This window comes from Eleutherodactylus coqui, chromosome 1 (assembly GCF_035609145.1).
Source record: "Eleutherodactylus coqui strain aEleCoq1 chromosome 1, aEleCoq1.hap1, whole genome shotgun sequence".
Lineage (NCBI taxonomy): Eukaryota > Metazoa > Chordata > Amphibia > Anura > Eleutherodactylidae > Eleutherodactylus > Eleutherodactylus coqui.
Genome location: NC_089837.1, coordinates 103,945,431 through 103,967,455, shown reverse-complemented (window position 1 = coordinate 103,967,455; position 22,025 = coordinate 103,945,431). Strand labels below are relative to the sequence as shown.

The 22,025-nt window shown below is 41.2% G+C and overlaps 1 protein-coding gene across 1 annotated transcript in view; it reads right to left on the bottom strand.

The window, feature by feature from the left end:
- FARP2 (FERM, ARH/RhoGEF and pleckstrin domain protein 2) overlaps window positions 1-22,025 on the bottom strand; it is a 114,528-nt gene that overhangs the window by 46,013 nt on the left and 46,490 nt on the right. The window contains exons 4-13 of the mRNA XM_066599643.1: window positions 19,880-19,922; window positions 16,203-16,281; window positions 16,026-16,123; window positions 15,555-15,669; window positions 15,310-15,457; window positions 10,607-10,702; window positions 9,663-9,826; window positions 8,536-8,604; window positions 4,357-4,414; window positions 2,992-3,933 (exon numbers count right to left, since the gene is read on the bottom strand). Of these exons, the coding sequence (XP_066455740.1) occupies window positions 2,992-3,933; window positions 4,357-4,414; window positions 8,536-8,604; window positions 9,663-9,826; window positions 10,607-10,702; window positions 15,310-15,457; window positions 15,555-15,669; window positions 16,026-16,123; window positions 16,203-16,281; window positions 19,880-19,922 (1,812 nt within the window). The remainder of the gene's footprint in view (window positions 1-2,991; window positions 3,934-4,356; window positions 4,415-8,535; window positions 8,605-9,662; window positions 9,827-10,606; window positions 10,703-15,309; window positions 15,458-15,554; window positions 15,670-16,025; window positions 16,124-16,202; window positions 16,282-19,879; window positions 19,923-22,025) is intronic.

The window sequence follows — 22,025 nt, the reverse complement described above, 5'->3', positions numbered from 1 at the left end:
TAAGCGTTTGCCTATTTCTGTAGGCTCCGTCTGGTAGCCATAGCGTGGCTATGAGTAGTTGAGATGGGAATACCTCTTTAATTCATCAATCAACAACTCAACCAACGAAGCAGGTCTATGATATTGGCCACACCTACTTTCATTGTTGGCACTGATTAGACAGTGTAGGGAAACACCCAGCTGTCAATTTATTCATAACTTTTTAATAGGAATAGCACAGTAATCTAAGAAAAGATGTTCCAGAATTGTTATTTCATGGGAAATACATTTACTAAAACAAAATGGATTCACAGGTGCACTTTAAATATATATTTTACAGAAGAATGAAGTGGAGGGGTCATATTATATAAGAAAGTCTGAAGTTCAAATACCTGCTAGCTGTTGAACCAGTTTGTACAACAGCATTAAAAAGGGGTAGTATTCCCATATCAGCACTTCCTGGCAGCAATAAGAAAATTGCAGCAGGCTTTCCGACCATGTCACTAGGTGTAATGGAAAGTGTCAGCTTACGCAGTTTCTGTAACTCCCATTAAAGTGAATGGGAATAATGGAAACCACATAGCACAGCATGCTACACTATTAGCACAAGTATTTATTGCTAAATAACATGGTAATTGGAAAACTCACGCAAAATTATCTTCTCTGTCTTATCAGACTGATGAGTCAGAAGAGGTTATTGGTGAGGATTAGTGATGAGCGAGCATACTCGCCAAGGGCAATTACTCGAGCGAGCATTGCCCTTAAGGAGTACCTGCCCGCTCGAGAGAAAAGGTTCGGCTGCCGGCGGCGGGCAGGAAGCGGTGGGGAGGAACAGAGGGGAGATCTCTCTCCCCTCCTGCTCACTGCCACAACTCACCTGTCACTCGTGCCGGCAGCCGAACCTTTTTTCCCGAGCGGGCAGGTACTCACTAAGGACAATGCTCGCTCGAGCAATTGCTCTTAGCGAGTATGCTCGCTCATCTCTAGTGAGGATCTAAGACATGAAGTCACAGCCACACATCTCCACTGAAATGAAGTTTGGTAAGAATTGTGTTAAAGAAGTCAGCTCTTTAGAACTATGACCACAGTCGTTTGGATTGGCTACGGAATGCTATAGTTAAAATAGCAAGACTACAGTGAGATAAAAGTGTAAAAATGGAGAGCTCCAGCACTCCTGCTTTATTGCAGATATATTTGGTATTAAACAGGTTAACAAAAATCTGATCAAAAACAAAATAGTTGCACATGTAGTAAAACACCCCTTTCCTGCGGGTATATTGGCACCTTTTATCATTTACTGTACAAACACTTGGAACAAAATAGGCAAAGAAACCATAATAATTCTCAAGGCACAATTAAAATAAAAAATATAAAAACAGGACTGATACATCCCAAAAACAACCGGCAAACCCAATTGTGAGCATCTCATAAATCACATACGATAATTGCAGGCATTAAATAGTTATATAAAGGACTTGATTCCAAACATGTTTTATGTCATGGTGATATTGTTCTAGGCGAGATACATTTGTTTGATGGGGCTCATTTGGTTACATGAAGCCTCTGACATAAACATGTAGATGAGTACCAGACAGATCAAAAGGCCAGAGGAGATATAATAGAACTCTGATTAAAACATACATAAATATAGATTAAAATTATACTATTAAATACATAATTAGTGTTATCCCAATTCCTCAAGCACACACCCCGGTCGCATCACAAGACTGTGTAAGATGATCTGGCGAGTACTGTAATAGCACTGCATTCCTTCATCGCGACATTCCCTAACAAATACAAAGTTGCAGGATGTCCACACCTGTCATTCATTCGAGGTTAGCATCAGCAAAGCATTAAGCTCCAAAAAATACGGATCAGAAGATAGCCAAATTATTTCCAGAATTTCTGTAGAACAGCAAGCATGGTATAACATATAATGTCTTCAGATCTGAGCCATCTCCTCTAGAGAAAGGTTCTAGAAGCCTTTCTTCGGTGGTTGGTCAATGGTCTTCAAAATCACTATGCCCTTATATTTTATTATACCATTGAGAATTAAAAATAAAACGCATGACACATCTTCAGCTCAACGACAAGTACGTGTGACAAAAAGTCCAATTGCGTTAGCAGTTTAAAAAAAAATAGTTCTAATTCCAAAAGAGATTCTTTTAAGTAAACAGCAAATAAGTGGATGAAAAAGGAGCAACTGCAGGGCCAAAGTGCATGAAACTAGAAGCAGTAATTTCTGAAAATTGGGACTTCTACATGACTTGAAAGCTAAAAGAACTATAACATGAAAATCCTAACACCAAAGAACTGGGGATTAGTATTGGTTCTAGGTCCATCTACTCTAGAACACCAATTAGTCTAGTGCTTAAATACTGATAATTCCTGCTGTATATACACAACAGTTAGTGCTGGTGCCAACGAGTGTTAACAAATTAATATAGGTGGAAAGTGTTGTCAATTACAAGGAGGCGGTGAGAAAGAAATATATAATGCTGAATTAGTAAAACCTGGCAACACAATCTTTAGCTAATGTGCGAACTAAATAATGTGTGAATGCACTGAAAACCCTGACAAAAGTCTAAGGAAAAGCATAAAAAATAAAACTGTGGTGATTCAGTAAGCAGCTTGATTTATGGAATAACCCAGAATAAAAAAATTAATATTTCACCATTTTAGTACATTCTATAGAAGGCTGAAACATAAATCTCTGAGCTTCCGTCACTCTACCTACTAAACAGAATATGTTCAATTTCCACGGTGACCATATAAGAGGTAAAATAGTCCAAGTTTGACAATACTGACTGCTGTTCTTCTCTATTCCTTAAGCGAATTTAGTGAAATAATCATTGCTGTATTTAATTACTACAGCTTGAGACCGAAATGATCATTCTACAAGTTGATGAACATAGTCTTCAGCTAAATTTACAGACCATGTTTGGCTAGGAGTTATACCCTCAAACGCAAGTGCTCATTGTTGAGATCATGTAATCAATTCCACGTTCAGACATCAGGAGCTTCCTTCTTATCCTGCAGCCCGATTTGATTAAAATTGGTATAATGTGTCAGCGGATTGCTGAAGAATAAGTTCATATCAATTGGGGTCTCGTCATCAGAGTCCCAAGAGTCATCGTCAGAGCTGCTCGAGTCCTCAGTGGTTGTTGGAGGGTAGCTAAGCTGTTCCAGCTGGTCCAGTATATCTCCAAATTGAAAAGCCGAACTTGATTCTGAGCGAACAGAGCAGGCCGGAAAATTTATCATTGAGCTGGCAGTGGAGTGGTTAGCAGATCGAGAGAATGAAGGAAGTCCATTGAGGTTCGTGAGGGAACCGCTTTCCGAGCGATGGTGAAGTGGGGAGCCGCTTTCAGAGCGGTGATGAAGTAGTGATCCATTTTCGGATGGGCTCAGAAGACTCTGCATTAAACTTGCCTGCGCTTTCATCTCTAGTAACTCACTAGCATCTGTTGGCCTTGCGTTTCCATTGAAATCCCTCTCATCCACATAATACTCTTCTGGTGGGAGACCATCATGAGCAGGTGGCATTACCCTCCTACCATAGGTGTACACCTCTGCTCCTCCGCTAAAGGAGATGTCTGCTGGATCATCATCTATAAACTCTTCAGTCAAAAAAAGCGAATCAGGGACCCCCGATACCCACAACCTGACATCCTCGCCCTGTTGGATATTTTTAGTATCTGGGACTTCTCCCGATTCCTGTTTATTCTGCAAGGAGGGGATGGGGTTGGGGGAAAGACCTTGTAATGGTGAGTGAACTGCATTCTCCGGAGCTCCTCTCCTAGGTTCTTCTTGCCGCTGAGAAGTTGAAATGTTCTCATTTCTGGCTGTAGTTTTGTGCAGGGGTGAGGCGGGAGGGTTGAAAAAAGATTGAGGGGACAGGATAAGGGAGGAAGGTAAAGTACACATTTTCACACTCTCAGTGAAAAGGGTGATCTGCAAGAAAATAAGAAATAATATAACAACATTGTACAATGGCGTAAAGCTATAGCAAAGTCAATTGATTTACTGCATTTTTTTTTTGCTCTGTGCTTGGAAACATAGCATTAGAAAAAAAGTATAAATCAGACGTGAATCAGTGAATAATATCAAGCAGTATAGGTGCTGAGCAGATATGAGCAAAAAGTAGAGCAGAAAAAGACATTTTCAGTATGCTGTGCTTTTCAATAAAGAAAATACATGGGATGAAACAGGACAGATGCTGCAGACATCAGCAATACATTATTATGCGGTAAGCAACAAAGCAAGCATGGAGAAGCTAAAGGGTTCTAAAAATGACACAAGAACAGCACATAGGAAAATCACAAGCAAGAGGAACAGCAAAGCAAGAGGCACCCAGTGCTGTATATCTACACGCACCTGCTTTGGAGAGTCAGGGATCGCAGTGCTAGGGGACACCCTGGGTTTGCTGTGTCTCCTGCAGGACAGAGAGCAACGCAGTCAGGAGTAACCCACTGACACCAAAGCCCAAATGTTAATAAACAAGCAGGAACTACGTATATAGGCAATGTTGAAGAGACTAAACACAGGAGATAGCAGCTTGTCAGAGATAAGCTGACAACACTCCTGTGTCTTCTTAGACATATTAAATGGGTTGTCCAGTTGTAAAGTATTGAGGACTTGTCTTCAGGATAGGTTATCAATTGTTGTTCACCGGGCAGATGCACTTAGCTAATTTCTGCAGGAAGCAACAGCTCCATTCAGACTGAAGTGGACTGGCTTGGTATTACAGGCCAAGTTCCCATTCACTTCAAAAGGAACTCCCTCTGCAATACCAAGCGTGGCAACTGCAGTGGGAACGGAGCTGTGCATCCTGCAGCAATCAACTCAGTACATTATCCTATAGAACAGCTGATCAGTGGGGGAGCCAGGTGACAGGCCTCCACTGATCTACTATTAATGATCTATTCTGAGGATCTATTCTGAGGATAGGTCATTAGTAGCGTACAACTGGAAAAGCAACTGGACAACCTTTTAAGTTCCAATATAGATTGTAATAGGGCATGGGGGTGGGTGAGAGGAGGACCAGTATCTCCCCCTCAGCTCTTAGACCCTTAGTTCAGGTCTAAACGTTTCTATTTGTATACGCTGCTGTGTTTCCATATGTTAAGGCCCCTATACACATTATGCTAAAGTCATCCAAACCCACTGATTTCAGCAGGGCTGGCCAACTGCTGAATGTGTATAGTGACCTCCTGACTATTCCCTAACGAATGGTGTTGGAGGAAAGAAAGACTAGGCAAGTTTAATTTCAAGAATACCTTTCTTTGCCCTGGAGATAAACTACTGGCACAGCTATATGCATGCAGATTTCTCCAAGGTACCCATGAAAAAAAACACAAACAGTGAGCCAAACCGAGCATTCATCTGTATGGGGCATGAGAGTTGAAGGGCTCTGGATAGCTTAAGCAGTTTCTAGATTGGAGAAGCAAAATGGGATTTTATACTTCTTTTGTCTTTAAAATAGCAATTGAAAAAGAATTTAATTCCTTTCTAGCCATTTAAAAATATCTACATTTTTGGTCAAAGGGGTTGGCACTTCTTTTTGATACCAAGCATTAAAGGGGCTTTTCCACAATGGACATTAGTCACCTATTTAAAGGACAGGTGATCAATGTCTGCTTGCTGGTTGCTCCACTGCTGGGACATCTACCAATGTTTCCTGAACCCTCGGTTCCGCCTCACATAACTGCAGTGAGAAGTTTGGATGGAGCAGCAAATATGTGCCAGTCCACTCCATTTAATATCTATGGGGCTGATAGAAAGGTCTGAGCACAATCTCCAACGGTCCCATAGATTTTAAATAGAGCAGACCCTTATACTTGTGATCAGTGGGGGTCCCAGTGATGATGACATTTATCACCTATCCTATGAATCGGTGTTGCATCTCCATTGTGGGAAAACACTTTACAATCAGTTTAAGGCTAGTAGTTAGTAAGGAAAAGCAGGCAGGTCATTCAGCTAATGTCAGCTTGCCGTTATACAGTTTATATAAAGCATCAGGCAAGGTACTCACTAGTCCTCTATTCAGTACTTTCTGAACTCCAGTCCTCATAATCCCCCCAACAGCTCATGATTTGTGGATATCCTATAGAAAGACCATGTGTGGCAATGTGTGAGGCACTGACAATAATTACATCACCTGTGCAACATTGAGGATATCCTGAAAACATGACCTGTTGCGGAATTGTGAGCACTGGAGTTTGGGAAACACTAAGTAGCTGAACATAAGTATATCACATTGAAGAATGAGTGACAAACTTGTGATTGTCAACCAACCAGGTAGCAACAGCAGAATGTGTCACTACAAGTATTTACCAGGTGTGTGTATGTGCCCATGAAGTTTATAGCACATCCTATGACCCCGTTTTCCCAATAGATTAGAGTCCCAAAAGCGGGAGCCACATCTATCAGACATTTAAAACATATTTTGTCAGATATGCCACAAGAGAATACCCCTTAAACGCTTTCCAATCCAAAACTCCCTGCCATCCTCCCCAACTCTTATTTATTTTGGGTGGAAAAGCGGTTTGTGAATTCCTTGGAATTACGCAACAGAAACATAAAAATAAACGGTCATGATTTTATTAGCAATTTTTTGAAAATTAAACGTGAGTTAATATGTTTATATAATTACCTATGTATAATATATATGTACATTGCAGTATGCAGGAAAGAGGGCCGACATTGAACCTCTTGCCTGCATACAGTAATATACATATGCAGAATAGAACTCAGATGACGGATTTCACTTCCGCATAGTGTTAGAAACATGTCGGACCCCGCCAGATATGGGAGCTATGCAGGGAAATCTCAATGTCGGATAAGATCCGATACTGGATTGGAAAGGGTTAAAAGAGTGTCCAGCTTGGAAACACACTTTGCATTTATATAGTTCTCCACTGTTTTCCCCTTCTGGCGCTGTTATGAAGAAACAAAGGGAGAAACTGATGCCAGAACTAACCGAATATAGTTCTAAGGGATTGTTCATGGCACCCGGCATATCAATCTTGTTGCCAGATATCTTTTTCTGTCCAATTATGGACACTGGAGCGATACACACCGTGCACCAAAATGACATCACTTGAGTCTAGTCTCTTGTTTAAACCACTGGCCGGTAAAAAAATGGTTATATGGGAACCCAGCATTAACCCAAATGCTATATTATTCTGTGTAGATTAATATAGCTTTATATGGGTTGGAGTTGTAAATCCTCTGAACACATTTTAAATAATACAATTCTGGTAAAAGCAGCCGCCACCAGATGACTCGTATAATTGTTCTATTGTTAAGTCTACATATAACCATGTGCAGTAATCTCTAATTTTAGATGATAAATCACTAATTTAGCATCTAAAAGATTAACTTCACTTTTTTATGCACAAAACAGACAATTCTAAGCATTTTTGCAATAGGTTTTATCAGCCTATTCTGCATATTCTTCACATACAACCCAAATTCCGCTATGCAGCTATGTGAAAACGGGACCTAGAAATTGGTCTTTACTAGAGATGAGCGAGTATACTCGCTAAAGGCAATCGCTCGAGCGAGCATTGCCCTTAGTGAGTATCTTCCCCGCTCGAGACGGAAGGTTCGGGAGCTGCGGGGGAGAGCGGAGCGGAACGGAGGGGAGATCTCTCTCTCCCTCTCCCCCCCCCCCCCCTCCCGCTGACTGCCGCTACCTTCCGTCTCGAGCGGGGAGATATTCGCTAAAGGCAATGCTCGCTCGAGCAATTGCCTTTAGCAAGTATACTCACTCATCTCTAGTCTTTACCCAACTGCATATTAGAACAGCTGTGCCTGCACTCTTTCCAGTACAGGTGCAACTGCTTCAGCATAACTATTTATTAGCCCATTAAGGACATAGCTGGTTTTGGACCCAAAAACGCAAAGATTTTGGGGGATCATCTCAAAATTTCAAGATCTATAACTTTTATTTTTTTATTGCTATGGCCATATGAGGGCTTGTTTTTTTTTTTGGGGGGGGGGGGGGGGGTACATATAATGTATTGTATAACTTAAGTTTTTTGGAAGCAGGGAGAAGAAAAAAAACCTACTCCAACATTGTTTTTGTTCACAGAGTTAATCATGCAGCATAAAATGACTTTTTCCACAGGATGGTACAATTAAGACAATGCCAACCTTTTTTTCATTTTTCCATCGACTGAGCTCTGTATGGGCTTATTTTTTGTGTGACAAGCTGTAGTTTTCATTGCTACCACTTTGGGCTACATATGGCTTTCTTGATCACTTATTAGTTTTTTTTCTTCTATAGCATTTACCGTGCAGGATTAAATAAAATAAAAAAAAGTGTGTTCAATTTATTGTATGGGTTTTTATGGCTGCATCGATAACAAACATGTGAGTTAATTTTTTTTCTTTCAAACAGAGGGGCAAGTGTGCCAAAAAAAAAAAAAAAGGTGTACTTAGTTTTTTCACAATTGTATATGTCCCCTTTAATCTCATAAGTTGTGAGATTTCGTGTCAAAATGCAAACGTGCATTTTAAAAACAAGGAGGTTACAATGTTTTTACTAACCTTTCATGTGGTGGTCTCTTGATGCTGGTGTCCCGTACGTACTCTATAAGTTGTTTTTGCGTTCGCCCACTAAACAAAATAAATGCGTTATAGGTTAACACTTTATAAAACTCGGTTTTCATCAAAATAAGCACATAGCTACTCCTGACCATGCCTTCCTCAAGAGGAGAACAAAAGATACCACGGCTAGCTACGGGCTACTATTTTTATGGTTGTCCTCAACGGGTGATGGAAAGCATAAATAATGAAGGTTGTGCACTATTGTTTTAGTATTAGGCCCATTTCAGGCGGCTAGAACACGGATGTAAATTTGGGTTCATATTGCGGTTGCATCATCTGTATGCGAGCCCCAAAGGTTTTACGTATACAGACACTAAATTGCTAACACATCCGATTTAGATCACTAAGCATGCACATCGTTGAGTGGACTGTACGCTCGGCTCATGCAGCTGATCAAAACGTGATATTATGAAAAGTATCAAAGGAAGAAAAACAATTCATATAATAGTGACCTGGTGCTGCAATCACTGTCTTGGTCACTAGCCTATGTCGCCTTCAGATCGAGCAGCATTAATCTAGTGGCAGAATCCATTTGACACAGACCCTTTTATGTGGTTACAATACGGCCAACTAAATGGGCCTTAGTCAACCTGGGCTGAGCGATTTCCATATGACCAAATGAACTATAGCTTCTGTCAGTACTTGATACTACTCTGAGGGGTGAAGACTGTACTCTAAAACAACTCTATTAAAGGGGTATTCCTATCTTGGCTTTTTATAGCAGACAAGAGGAGAATTGTGCCATGGCTACCGTCCACCCGGCTGGAGTCTAAGAAGAGAGATGAGCGTTTAACTCAGTGCCGTTTCTGTAGCTCTTATTGAGCTGAGTGAGAGTTATGGCAAGAAGGTAGCATAGTGTGCTATGCCGTTTCAGTAGCTTTCATTCACTTCAATGAAAGCTACGTAAACAGTGCTGCGCTAAGCAATCAGCTCTTTTCGACAGGTGGTCGAAACAGAGTTTACTGGCTTTCCCATCTCGCCATTAAAAGCCAAGAATGGAATCCCCTTTATAATAATCAAGAGCCAAGCAAAACTAGGAGGTGCTAGAAACAGAAAGCATTTATTACCTGTACCGAAAAGATGATCCACGGCTCAAAAGAACTGACTTGGATTTTGGTTTTGGTTGATCCTGGAGACGAAAGAAGCTGTGATACTCTACACAAATCTTCCAGAATCTCTTAGACATATCTCGACTGGGAAGGAGGAATTCCAGGGTATCCTGGTAAGGTCCCTGCAGAGAAGGAGGGTGGGGGTGGGGTTGTTAATTTAGAGTTCACAGATGTATTACAAAACATAAAATTGTGATAAATATAACTTCTAATTAATCATCAATTACTACTGCTAATCTAATTTAATAAAACCTACAGGCTTTTTCTTGCACCACACTTTGGCCCCTTTGCGTGACCTTTGGTGGATGATTTTGGCGTCATTAGATTTGTGACATCCTCATCACAGATGTAAAATCATAAAATTTGAGTTTGATACATTTAGTGACCTGTCAGGCCAGGTCAAATTGCCCAAGTTAAGTCTAGCGGCGCTATTGTGCTTCAGTCAGGGCTTCTTCACACTGGCAAGGACGATATCACAATGAATCACAGCCCAACATCGCCCTTGCAATCCATGTGGAAACCCCTGGATGCAAGGAGTTTTCCTAGCATCCCTGCAGGGCTGAAGGAGTCCCCCTGGCGGGGCTGTCACAGCCTTGGCAGGGGATCGTGATGTACTCCCATTGTTTTCGATTGGGCTGGCGCTGCCACCAGCGGCCACATTGTAGGCAATGAGCGCCAATAAAAAGGTCATGTTGTGATCTTTTCCCTGCATAGCATCGCAGCGCGGTGCCATGCAGGGAAACCTCATAAATGTGAATGAACCTATTTCATGTTCGTGTAGCGAACATCGCGTCAATTTAGTGATAAAAGGGGCAACAAGCAACATATACCAACACAGCAACAAAAATAAACCATCGCTGTCCCATCAGATCGTTAGCAATTTTGCATGTCGAAATACTCACATGAACTTCTGGGTGCAACTTTATAAGGAACCGTCTTCTTTTAAAACTCAGCTTACGAATCTTTGACCAGTTGAATGTGTTAATTTTTGTGTTACCCTGTGTGACATGAGATGGAGGAGCAGATGAGTATTGTGGAAGACAAAGGGCTTATATGTACTCTGCCTGATTGTATAATTAAAGAGACAAGAACTTGGTAATTTTTGTGCAATTTTAATACACGAGCAGCTACAAGTTAAAAGGGGTTGCGCCAAAAACACAACAATCCATTAGGGTATATGGATGTCATAAAGGTGGGATTCCATGTAGAGAACCCCTTGTATGAGCCAGAATGGAGAGCCTTTGTGTAACAATGGGCATCATGTAATACTACATTTACCCCTGCAGCATCTATTACAGGGGAAATGCCAAACAGTGGTTTTCTATGGCAAAAGCATCCATTTGCCAAGGGTGCCCAGAGCGGGAGCTGGGGTGATCAGCTGTCTGCTCTGGCAGCTGCATTCTGAAAGCGGTTGTCTATGATAGAGTTAAGTTACACTGTATATACTATGTTCACTGTACAGAACAAACATTATTCCTCTATCAGTGAGGTTGACTTCAACCCCTTGCAGCCGCGGCCCCGCAGACTCTAATCCTGTTTCCTGGCTCCCAGCACGCTCAATGGTCCTTACTTACAAATATTGGCTTACATTGCGCTGATTCTTTTTAGAACTCGACAGTCTTAAATTATGCTAAAATTAAAGTGGCACGTGTACTTGACACAATTTACGCTGCACCTATAATAGGAAAGATGCTCTAAGCTCTGCGTGTGCTAAAAACGCATCAATTGGTATTCTGAAATATGTTTTGTAGTATTAAATTCTGATTTATATACCAATATAAAATAAAATTAATCAGCACCCCAATTAATGATTTTAAACACATAATGGGGACAAGAACAGCCCCCCACCCCTCCCCCCCCCAAAACCCCACCCTATGTAGTTTATTTTACGCCACAAAATGCGCCAATTTCTACATAACACTACTCCATGTGCCAAAACGATGCCAGTTTGCATTTGGAAATAGGTTTTTCTCCAAAAATTTTATTATCCATAATTTACTTATATAAAATAATCTATCAACAGTCAAAATATTCATAAAACAAAAAATGGGGACAACAAAAAAAATAGAACAAAATAAAACCACAACTATCCATGCAGTTGGATTAGTGCCAAATACCTCTTCATTTACACCAACTTTCGTTAGATTTTTATTAGCGCCAATTTCTTATAGTGAAGTCCTATACATGTGTTGGGGAGACAGACAGAAGCTTGCCACACCCACTTTTGGAGGGGGGGGGGGATTAATCGCAAGCTTGTTGGATCTTTTACTTTTTGGCGCAAACTATTTGTAAATTTGTCTAGAACTCTGTGCATCTTAATTCTGATGCAGCTTTAGACATAAATCTGTTGGAAACACATACCGACAGATAAGGGCTAGTGTGTCAATTGGGTGGTCCCACTGCTCTCTCTCAATGAGTGATGTTGGACTGTCAGTCTAGTCTCACAACACCCATAGACAGTGAGCTGCGAGCGCTACCACTTTACACACTGAATGCACCAAGAGCCGAAGCTATGAAGAACCCATCTGGGCAAAAGAGGGAGTAACAAAAGTGGTATAGACAGTGGGGTTGCAGCTGCAGAGCAGTGCAACTGGCTCCGCTGACTTTATGGCATGACAGGTCCTCTTTAAAAGGTGTTGTCCAGCTTTAAAACTATTGATGACCTATCTTCAGAATAGACCATTAACAGTTGATATGCGGGGGTTTGCCACCTCCAACCCCCACCAAAAAGCAGTTTGCTGGGCCGATGTGTGGAGCTGACAACATACCGGAAACACTAAAGTTCCCACTGCAGTGGCCAGGATTGGCATGGCAGGCAAAAATCCTATTAAAGTGAACGGAAGCTTTGCTTGTAGTACCAAACCTGACCACTGCAGTGGGAAAGGAGCTGTCTGCTTTCTGCAGAAATCAGCTCTGTGCACAAGCCCAGCCAACAGCAGTTTGGCGGACGTCCAGGGCAGCAGGCCCTAGACAGTCTATTATTGATGGCCTATTCTGAGGATACGTCAGCAATACTTTAAAGCTGGACAACACCTTTAAATAAATTTATGCCAAAATGAAACGCACAACAAAACGTAGCTAATGCTGTAATGATGTCAGCCAAGATGATGAATTCCTCTACTGCGAGACAATATACAGATTACAGATGTACAGTGCAATTTGCCCGATCGTTTGTTACCCCAAGACATAAACCAGATTCCTATCCTTATGATAGAATACATGCACATTCTGCTGATGCAAACATGAATGCTTATGAGGGAGCACATTCACATACATCCAGCCAGTAACACATCGCAGAACAAAAAGGATTCCATTGTTCTATCGCTGCCTGCTTTATGCCCAGAGGCATCTGTTGTCTCATAGAAGAGAAACATATTCAAGGTCTGGCTATAGATGTCAGACAGGTGCACAACTTTTCCATCAGCTGTGTTTAACCTCTTAAGGATGCATCTCTCCCCCTTTACGTTTTCTCCTCCCCCCTTTTATAAAAGCATAACTTTTATTTATCCATCGATGTAGATGTCTGAGGGCTTGTTTTTTGCGGGACGAGTTGTATTTTTCAATGGTACTATTTAATGTACCATTAAGGCCCATGCGGGATTTCCCGCAGAATTTCCACCCGTGCCGGCCTGTATAGGATTGCATTGCAAAACGCAATCCTATGCAGACAGCCAAGATTTGTCTACGTGAAAACATACGCGGTAAACAAATCGCTGGATGTTCTATTTCTGTGCGGGTCTCGCAAAGGCCCGCACAGAAATGTCAGTAGTGACGGGCCGGCTCTGCTCTGCGCATAGCTGATGCATAGCAGGAGACGGAAGACGCCGGGAGCGGGTGAGCCACAGGCCTCTGCAGGGGCACGGGTCCGCATCCCGCTGAGAGAATTGTCGCAGCGGGATCCGACCCGGCCGTCTGCAGGCGGCTGTAATGTACTAAAAAAACTTTAAAAAATTTCTAAGTGAAATGAAATTGAAATAAAACGAAATTCCGTCATCTTTGGGTGCGTTTTGTTTCTACGACGTACACTCTGCACCAAAATGACATGATAACTTTATTCTATGGATCAGTACGACTACTACGATACAAAATTTATATATATTTTTTTGCTGTACTGCTTTTCATTTTTTAAAATTGAGATATATACATTTTTTTAAAATTATTTTCTGCCCCTATCTGACAGTCATAACTTTTATTTTCCAGTCGAGGGCTCATTTTTTGCGAGACGTCCAGTAGTTTCTATTGGTACCATCTTTGAGTACATACGATTTTCTGATCACTTTTTATTAAATTTTTTTCTTGGAGACTGGGTGAAGGAAAAAAAAAACAACAATTCTGGCATTTTTAATTTGTTTTTCTGACGATGTTCACAGTGCGGGGTAAATAATGCGTTCCTTTGATAGATAGGGCATTTACAAACGCAGCAATGCCAAATATTTTTTGTTTTATTAGTTAGACTGTTATAAATATGGCAAAAGGTGTTTATTTAAAAAACTTTTATTACCTTTTATTTTTTTCAATTATTAGAAGAAGTTTCTTAAACTTATTTTTACAGGTTTTTTTTGTAGTCCCTGCTTCTGCACCATCTGACAGGCAATCTGCAATGACAACCCACAATCTCATCGTGGGGAACCGTACGGGACTTCCGTACATCAGTCGGGGCATTTAAAGGGTTAACAGCTCCGATGAGCGGTTTATCAGAGCTCTTGCGGGCGTGTATCAGCTGTAAGAAACAGCCGGCACCAGCACTGTATGGAGGGGAATCGACCCACGATCCCTCTCCATACAAACCCCAAATGCACAGGACATAACTGTACGCCTTGTAGCTTAAAGGGGTTAAAAGCCCTTTTACACGGAATGATTACGGTTTAAAAAAAGAACAAAAAAACCCAAAACGATCAAACGAGAGAAAATAAGTGATAATTGTTCAGTGCTAATGCAGCCATCGATTGAACGATAAATTGTTTGCTTATCGTTCATTTTATATAAGCATAAAAATCGTTGGCTTGTTCACTAATCGTTTAGTTTTAACCCATTCCAATCCTGTGTCTGACGTCTTCCAACATTCTGATTGAAGGCTGTATAGTTCTGATGTCGGAAGACGTCCGGCAGAGTATTCTTACTGTATATTACTGGCTGCTCTGTTGTCGGGAGCCTCTCTGGCATGTCACATACTGCAGTACGATGTAAAATGACAGAAAGACAAAGCGCCTTAGGAAACCCTGAAACCAAAATTGGATTGGAAAGGGTTAGTACCGATCATTTAGTCCCTTCTCAGTCACTTATATAGCGAATGTGAAAGAATGAACAATTTCTCATTTGAACAAGCCAATGAGGCATCTGCTTATATAGAAAGGCTGCACGAGCGAACTCTAACATTGTTTGCTCGTTGAAACGTGAAATCACCAGGTCTAAACGGACCCTAACACAGGAAAGAGAGAAGAACCAGCCGCTCACAACTAATCAGTGTGAACACACCCTTACTTGGCTTCACATCAGGTGCACTAATAGCTTGGCTCTGGGCAAGAGTAAATAGTACATTATCTTTAATAACATTAAGAAAAGATAAAGGTCTCTAGTGTATTGCTTGGCAACGAATATCCTGTACCTGAAAAACCAGCACTCCCATGTGTGACACGGATAAATTAATTTTGGCACCTTCACGATCAGACGCAAGATGGAAACGGGTTCCGTACAACTCCAGTCTTCTAGAAATATCCAGAATCTGAAAATCTGCATCAGCAGGAGACATACCACTGCAGTGGAGGATAAAGAAACACAAAAAGTTAATACCCCTGACCAAATAATAAAATTAATGAAACAAATATGGAATATTAGTGATGAGTGACTCACATGTGCTGCCGGTGATCTTCTAATATAAGATCCTCAAGACTATACTGACGCGGCACATACTGTGTGCATCTCAGATGCTCATGGTCAACCTTTTGATCATAATCGCCAAGCTCAGCTGTAAAGAACAATGAGAAAAAAAAATTGTATTTTTTTTGAATTGCAAGATTTTATAAAGTTTTTTCTACAATATATTAATATAATGTGTGTGAACTCAGGAGGGATTTCCAGCTGTTAAAGTTACTTATGAACCAAGTGGAAAATGCTTGTCTCCTGTTCTCACCCATTCACTTTCCAGCAGAGAAACTCAGAAAGTGTGAACCATATTAAAAAGGACCCTACATATGGAAAACAGATGATATTTTTGAGCGCCGCCCACAGCAACCAATGCGGATAAAACTGAAGCAATCTAGGAAAGTAAAATCGCCCCCCAGTTCCAAGTCCATGACCAGGAAAAGTAAGCAGAATACTCACATTGCAATATGAAGGATATAAGAAGTGCGGTTGTGGTATCACTGCACACCAGTCTCTCCTCTGCAAGGTCTCTCTTGATCTGCATGGCAAAAAGGTACCTAAACAAAGAGGATAGAGATGAGTATAGCTGCACCTTGTAGAAGTTGTACTAGTTCGCACCTTGTTCATACTACTGACCTCGTGTACTCTTCTTGCAGCTGACCTGGGTCAGGTGGGAAAAATTTCACGGCCAGGCGCATTTTGGCATTTTTTGGCTCTGCAAAAAACATATTTGAAGAATGTTATAATGACTCCACACAATTATCTAATTACATGAAGAATACCAGGGATCATGTGATTTTTCTGATACCTAGTCAGATGATGGTCCTGAAATGAGAGGGAGAGAAATATGGAGGAATTTGTACAGCTTTGTCAGTATTTACCTCTTAACCAACTTACTGACAAAGAGAACCTGTCACTTCTTTCAGAACCAGGAGTAACACAGACAACCCTTTCATTGTATTACTGCGGGTTCGGCTCCTGACATTCCCGGCAAGCAGCTAATTTTGCCAGGAGGAGTCTGAGCCAGCTGGACAGAAAAATTGGTATTATAGGGTAGTCCCTCTTACGGAGTGGTTCTCCATTTGGCTCATAGAGGGGTGTATGGAAGCACCAAATCTATGACATTCACATGGTCTGAGAGTATATAGACAGAAGCTCTGGTACTTTTGGGCCATATTTACATGCAATGGAAAGCACACAGACCTTCAATGATCAAATCTTCTCGCACATCTCAACGAGGAGTCTCTCTTTAAATAAGAAGTACACTTTAAGCAGCCCCTATGAAAATGTTTGTCGGCACACCATTACTAGGCTGCACTGACATTTGAGTCACAGTGGACTGACTTTTCAGGGGCTCCTTTGTCGTCTTCTTTGTCCTTTAGCATCAAAGACTAATTGTTTGAAAACAGACAAGCTTATGAATAGAGTTTTTTCGCTTGTTATTGCACCACTCTAATCGCTGATATAGCTGTGCAGGGAAAGCTCTGAAACATGGATGATTCTCTAAGAACGGAACAGACCGAGGATTTTCTTAGATTGGTGAAGAACAGGTTTGTGGAGGAGTTAAGTAGAATATGTATGCTTTTTCTAACACTATGCACACAATATCACTCATTTCCGTTATCAGAATTGCATACCCTATCACGCTTACTCCTTTCCGTTATCAGAATTGCATACCCTATCACGCTTCTACTCAACTTAAAAGGGGTCTTCCAAGTGTAACAATATAAGCGGCTGAGGATGGCAAAAAAAAACACAAAGTAAGCCTTACTCACTTGTTAGCGGTTCCCCAGTTGAGTGCAGCCACTCTTGTGCCAGAAGCTGATGCAGCAATCATATGCCATTCATGTACCCAATGATTGGCTTCAGTGGTCCCGTAAAATCTGCCGCAGCTTGTGGGACTGGAGCGGCTGTGCAGGAATTGGGGTCATCTAATGGAGTACTGCTTAGTTTGTTATGCACCATCCCCAGCACTTAGACACCTTGTGGGTCTTATCCCTCCGACATGCTGGTTTCAGGCCCTATTTTTGGCTGTGCACATTATGCACTGCACTCCGATTGGCTTGGACTGACCTGAAAATCTTACACTACCAACGAATTATAGTGATTAAGTAGTTTGAAGATTACGACAGACATCTTAGATGCTCAAAAACAGAAGCTAAAAATGTTGGATCAGAGGGACAGCAGAGAAGAGCAACTACAGGTAATATACCCCCCTCTGGTCCAGGACAAAATTTGGTCTGAAACTGGAGGGTCACGTTAACACACCCTTGTTGTCTGCATATAATGCCTGTCCCATCTGTGCACGCTCCCGAAGCCCAGGAGACGGCAGCTTTGCAACATAGTCATAATCGTAAATACATATCAAATTATTGCACCAAACCCAACAGCAAAGTCTACATCATCCTTAAATGGCAAGATCATATAGACGGGACATAATTCTTAGACTGGGTTTGCATCTATCAGTTGTATCTGGACAGTTTTTTTCATGCTGGAGCTGGATAGATGCTATGAATTATAAAATCCACCTAAAGGCATATTCCCAAAATGGACTTTTAATCACCTATACAATAAAAGTAGGTTTGGGGAATACCCCTTTAATCTATCATTACACACACTTTGAATACAAAGAAAAAACATCCCTTCATAGCCACAAGAACAAATGTAGGAGAAATGAGTCATTTAAGTTGTTGAGATGTGCTACTTGAGCAGGACCACCAATCTAAAATACTACAGCATGTTCGCAAGCAGAGAATATAAGTTTTAAAAGGGGCCTTATTGGATACAACACATTCTAAAATAAAATACCTTGGGGCAGCCAACTGATTACCCTGAATCCCACTCTAACCAAATGGATGATTTTAGGGTAAAGCTGCACTTCGCCATGAATAGCCGTTGGCATAATACATCCAAGGGCGGCTTAAGTACGCCAGAACAGAAACCATCCATACAGAATGGCTCACAAAGAGGGCTCCCTAGCATGAACAACCCCTTTGGTAGGGAGTCTCTTTCAGCAGTTTTAACCGTACAAAACTGCTAACAGCAGTAGGTAAGAGCAGTGGAGGGTAATTATACCTTTGCCTATAGTTTTACTACAAAATAGGACTTAAAAAAAAAAAAAAAAACTTTTAGCCCCAAGTGCAACTTTGTCAAGTTCCCTAAAAGAGTTCTCCAATCTCTGCATTGAGGTACTCCACAGCCCCTACCCTCTTCTCTGACTGATAGCTCAACGAACAGATCTTCAAAAAGATACCCGCCTCCAGGGCACTTGCCAAAGCAGTGCTCAAGGGATTAAAAATTCATTTTTTGAGTCCTACTTTTAATAGCAGCATGGACAAAGGTATGGTTACATCCCGCACCACCTCTCCTACCTACCGCTCTCAGGAGTTTTGAAAAGTCAAAACTGCTGACAGACTATTCTATGAGCCAAGTAAGCTCCACTACATCCATCCCTATGTGGAAACAGTGGTTAGCACTTAGTCTAATTTTGGAAGATTCATATTAGGAAGTAGTGATGTGGTGTGACCTTAATTGACTGAAATCAAGAGTCCATAAATCAAACTTTGAATCCCACTCTATTAAATCCAGTTACTAAATTAAATCTTTAATTCAGGGACTCTTGATTTCAATCAAATAGAGGTGCCTTTGGGGCGATTATCAGCCGACTAATCTCTTGCAACAGTGATTTTTGGCAATAGTCTTCCCTTGTACACACAGCCAACAGGGGACCCAGCATTTAATCGCTCAGTAGTCACTAGTTGCTTCATTTCAGCTCAGCAAAACTAAGCGACCAACTTCTGGCTCAGCGTAAACAGGAGTTGTTCAATTTCTGTGAACAGGCAGTCATTCAAAAATCAAAGACATGGAGTTGGAGGATATCTCCAGCGCGCTCTGCCTCAATTTACTGAATGGTTATCGCTTGTGTAAAAGCATAGCAATGATAGTTGTCGGGTCAGTTGTTGCGCCCAACAGTCATCCTGTGTAAAGGTACTTCAAAGTTTGGGCACAACCCATGGTTTTTGCCTTACTTTCCTGCATGAATCTTCCCATCACTAACCATACCATTATGGAGAGTCTTAAGACTGCAGCACCTTACCCACCTTACCCACTATACACAGGGTTGAAACAAGCCTCTGTGATTTATGACCCATTGGGCTGACAGACTGAACTATCCATAGGGACCCCATATTGGCCCCAAGATGAACTATACCCAATTTCTTCATTATACACATTGGCCTTTCCTGTAATTTGGGAAGAGTCATTTTCTTTTTGACCTTTAAGAAAAAAATAAATAATAATAATACTGAACTTACTGCGTAGCTGCTTGTTCACAAATTTCAGAGAATCCAACCACACCTATAATAGGAACACAGAGGAAATAATAGGAAGAGAGTTTACTTTTTATGGGCATTTTGGAAGTTATATTGTAATAATTAAAAACAGAATATCATGGGTGGATCACTTAAAGCAGAGTCACTTGAATTACTGCTCTTTTTTGCTACCAATTATGTAAACTGCATTCCAGACATCAATGCCGCAGTCACATGTGATTCTTCTGTAACAGCACAAAGAGTGAGCAAAGGAAACCAGTCGTCCTCCAAACACATTTTGAGCCCACAGAAGACCTTTCTGGATGTTATCAATAGGGGATCAAGCAAGATGTAACTTCTAAAACGGACTCCTGAAAAGCTATAGAATTACAGTATAGGGTTAAAGCGAATGCTTAAGATGTTTCCACTGTAATGCTAACATTGATTGATGGGCCCTAACTAGAATATACACCAGCTGTGTTTGGAGCAAAAACATCCCATCCAAGCTGAGCAATCCCTAGAAGAAATAGTCTAGAAATCACTAAAGAACTCAAACTTTAAGGGTTACATTAAAGCGAGCCTCCAATCCTGGACAAAAAAGATGGCCACACCGTTTCTCACTACCTCCTCATGTATACTCGGCATTAGTATGCATTGATAGTAGAAGACACTATATGCTACTTTGATTGGCCAGTGCTGCCCACATGACCAGTGCTAACCAGTCAGAGCAGAATGTAGTGTTTTAGACAACCGATGCATACCCGCTATGGCACAGTGTGCATCAGGTTTTCGGAGAAGCGGTCTATATCCAGTCTAAATCTTACAGGGGTTGTCCAGTTTGTAACTATTGATGGACTATTTTCAGGAGAGGTCATCAACAGTAGATCAACAGGGGTCTGCTGCCTGGGATTCCCACTGTTCAGCTGTCCACTAGGCCAGTGCAGGGAGCAGATTTCTGCAGGAAGCACACAGCTCTGTTCCAACTGCAGTGGCTCAGCTTGGTATTACAGGCAAAGTTCCCATTTAAGTGAATAAGAACTTTACCTGCAATACCAAGTCAGGCCACTGCAGTGGGAATGGAGATGTGTGCTTCCTGCAGAAACCAACTCCATACATGAGCACACTAGCCCAGCGAACAGAGGGCCAGCTGGGCTCTCGTGCGATGGATCCCTGCTGATCTACTATCGATAGTCTATCTTCAGGGTAGGCAAAGATTAGTTTCACTGGATAACCCCTTTAAAAGAGATCGCTAGGATATTCAACCACTTTATGATATTTTGAGGTACGACCTCTATGACCCTCACCAATTCTGATAATGAAGTCTCTGCAGCATCACACACACACACACACACACACACACACACACAAATTCATGTCATATGTATATATTTGGTATGCACATATGCGTTCTACAGCCTGAAATCTAAAGATAACTAAAAGAACTCTAGGATCATGATCCTCTGTAATTATACAAATTTTTAAACTACCATCCTGTAATTTTCACTTTAATTTAAGTGGTTTTAGGAGACCACTTATGTGGCAACTGAAATGACGTTCAGCGAAAAAGATTCTAGTTCTGTATTAATGAGAAAATACTTCTACTGCAACATCTCAAATCTCAACATTTTGAAGGTCAAGTATAAAAATTAGTGAAGAGACAAAAAAAAATAAAAAAATGGACTTGCAGCAGTTTGACAGGCAAACACCGCCAGCGTTGGTCAGCTACATCACACATCCTGGTATGATGCTCAATATTGGACCAACCAATAAGCCTTTGCTTTTTCACATTAGCATCATGGCTTTGTCAGTAACAAAGCCACAACTGATGATGGATCCGTTTAACAATGGATCCAAACTCACCCAATTCCTTCATAAATTCACTGAAACTTATCCTTAAGTTTGCCTGCACTTTTGCTAACGAGAATATCACTGCAGACAGAATCTTGTCAAAAACGCTAGAAAGTTGGACAGAAACCTCAATGGAATCTCCAAAAGCAGCCCAATTAATGGCATCTTTTGGATCTCCATTGCCCTTCTTGAGAACATACTCATGGGATGGATGCCAGCAGTTTTCTCCTGTAACTCTTGTAGAGAAAAAAAACAAAAACTCATCTTGGATTTTCATGAACTTTTGCAATTTCCACTTATT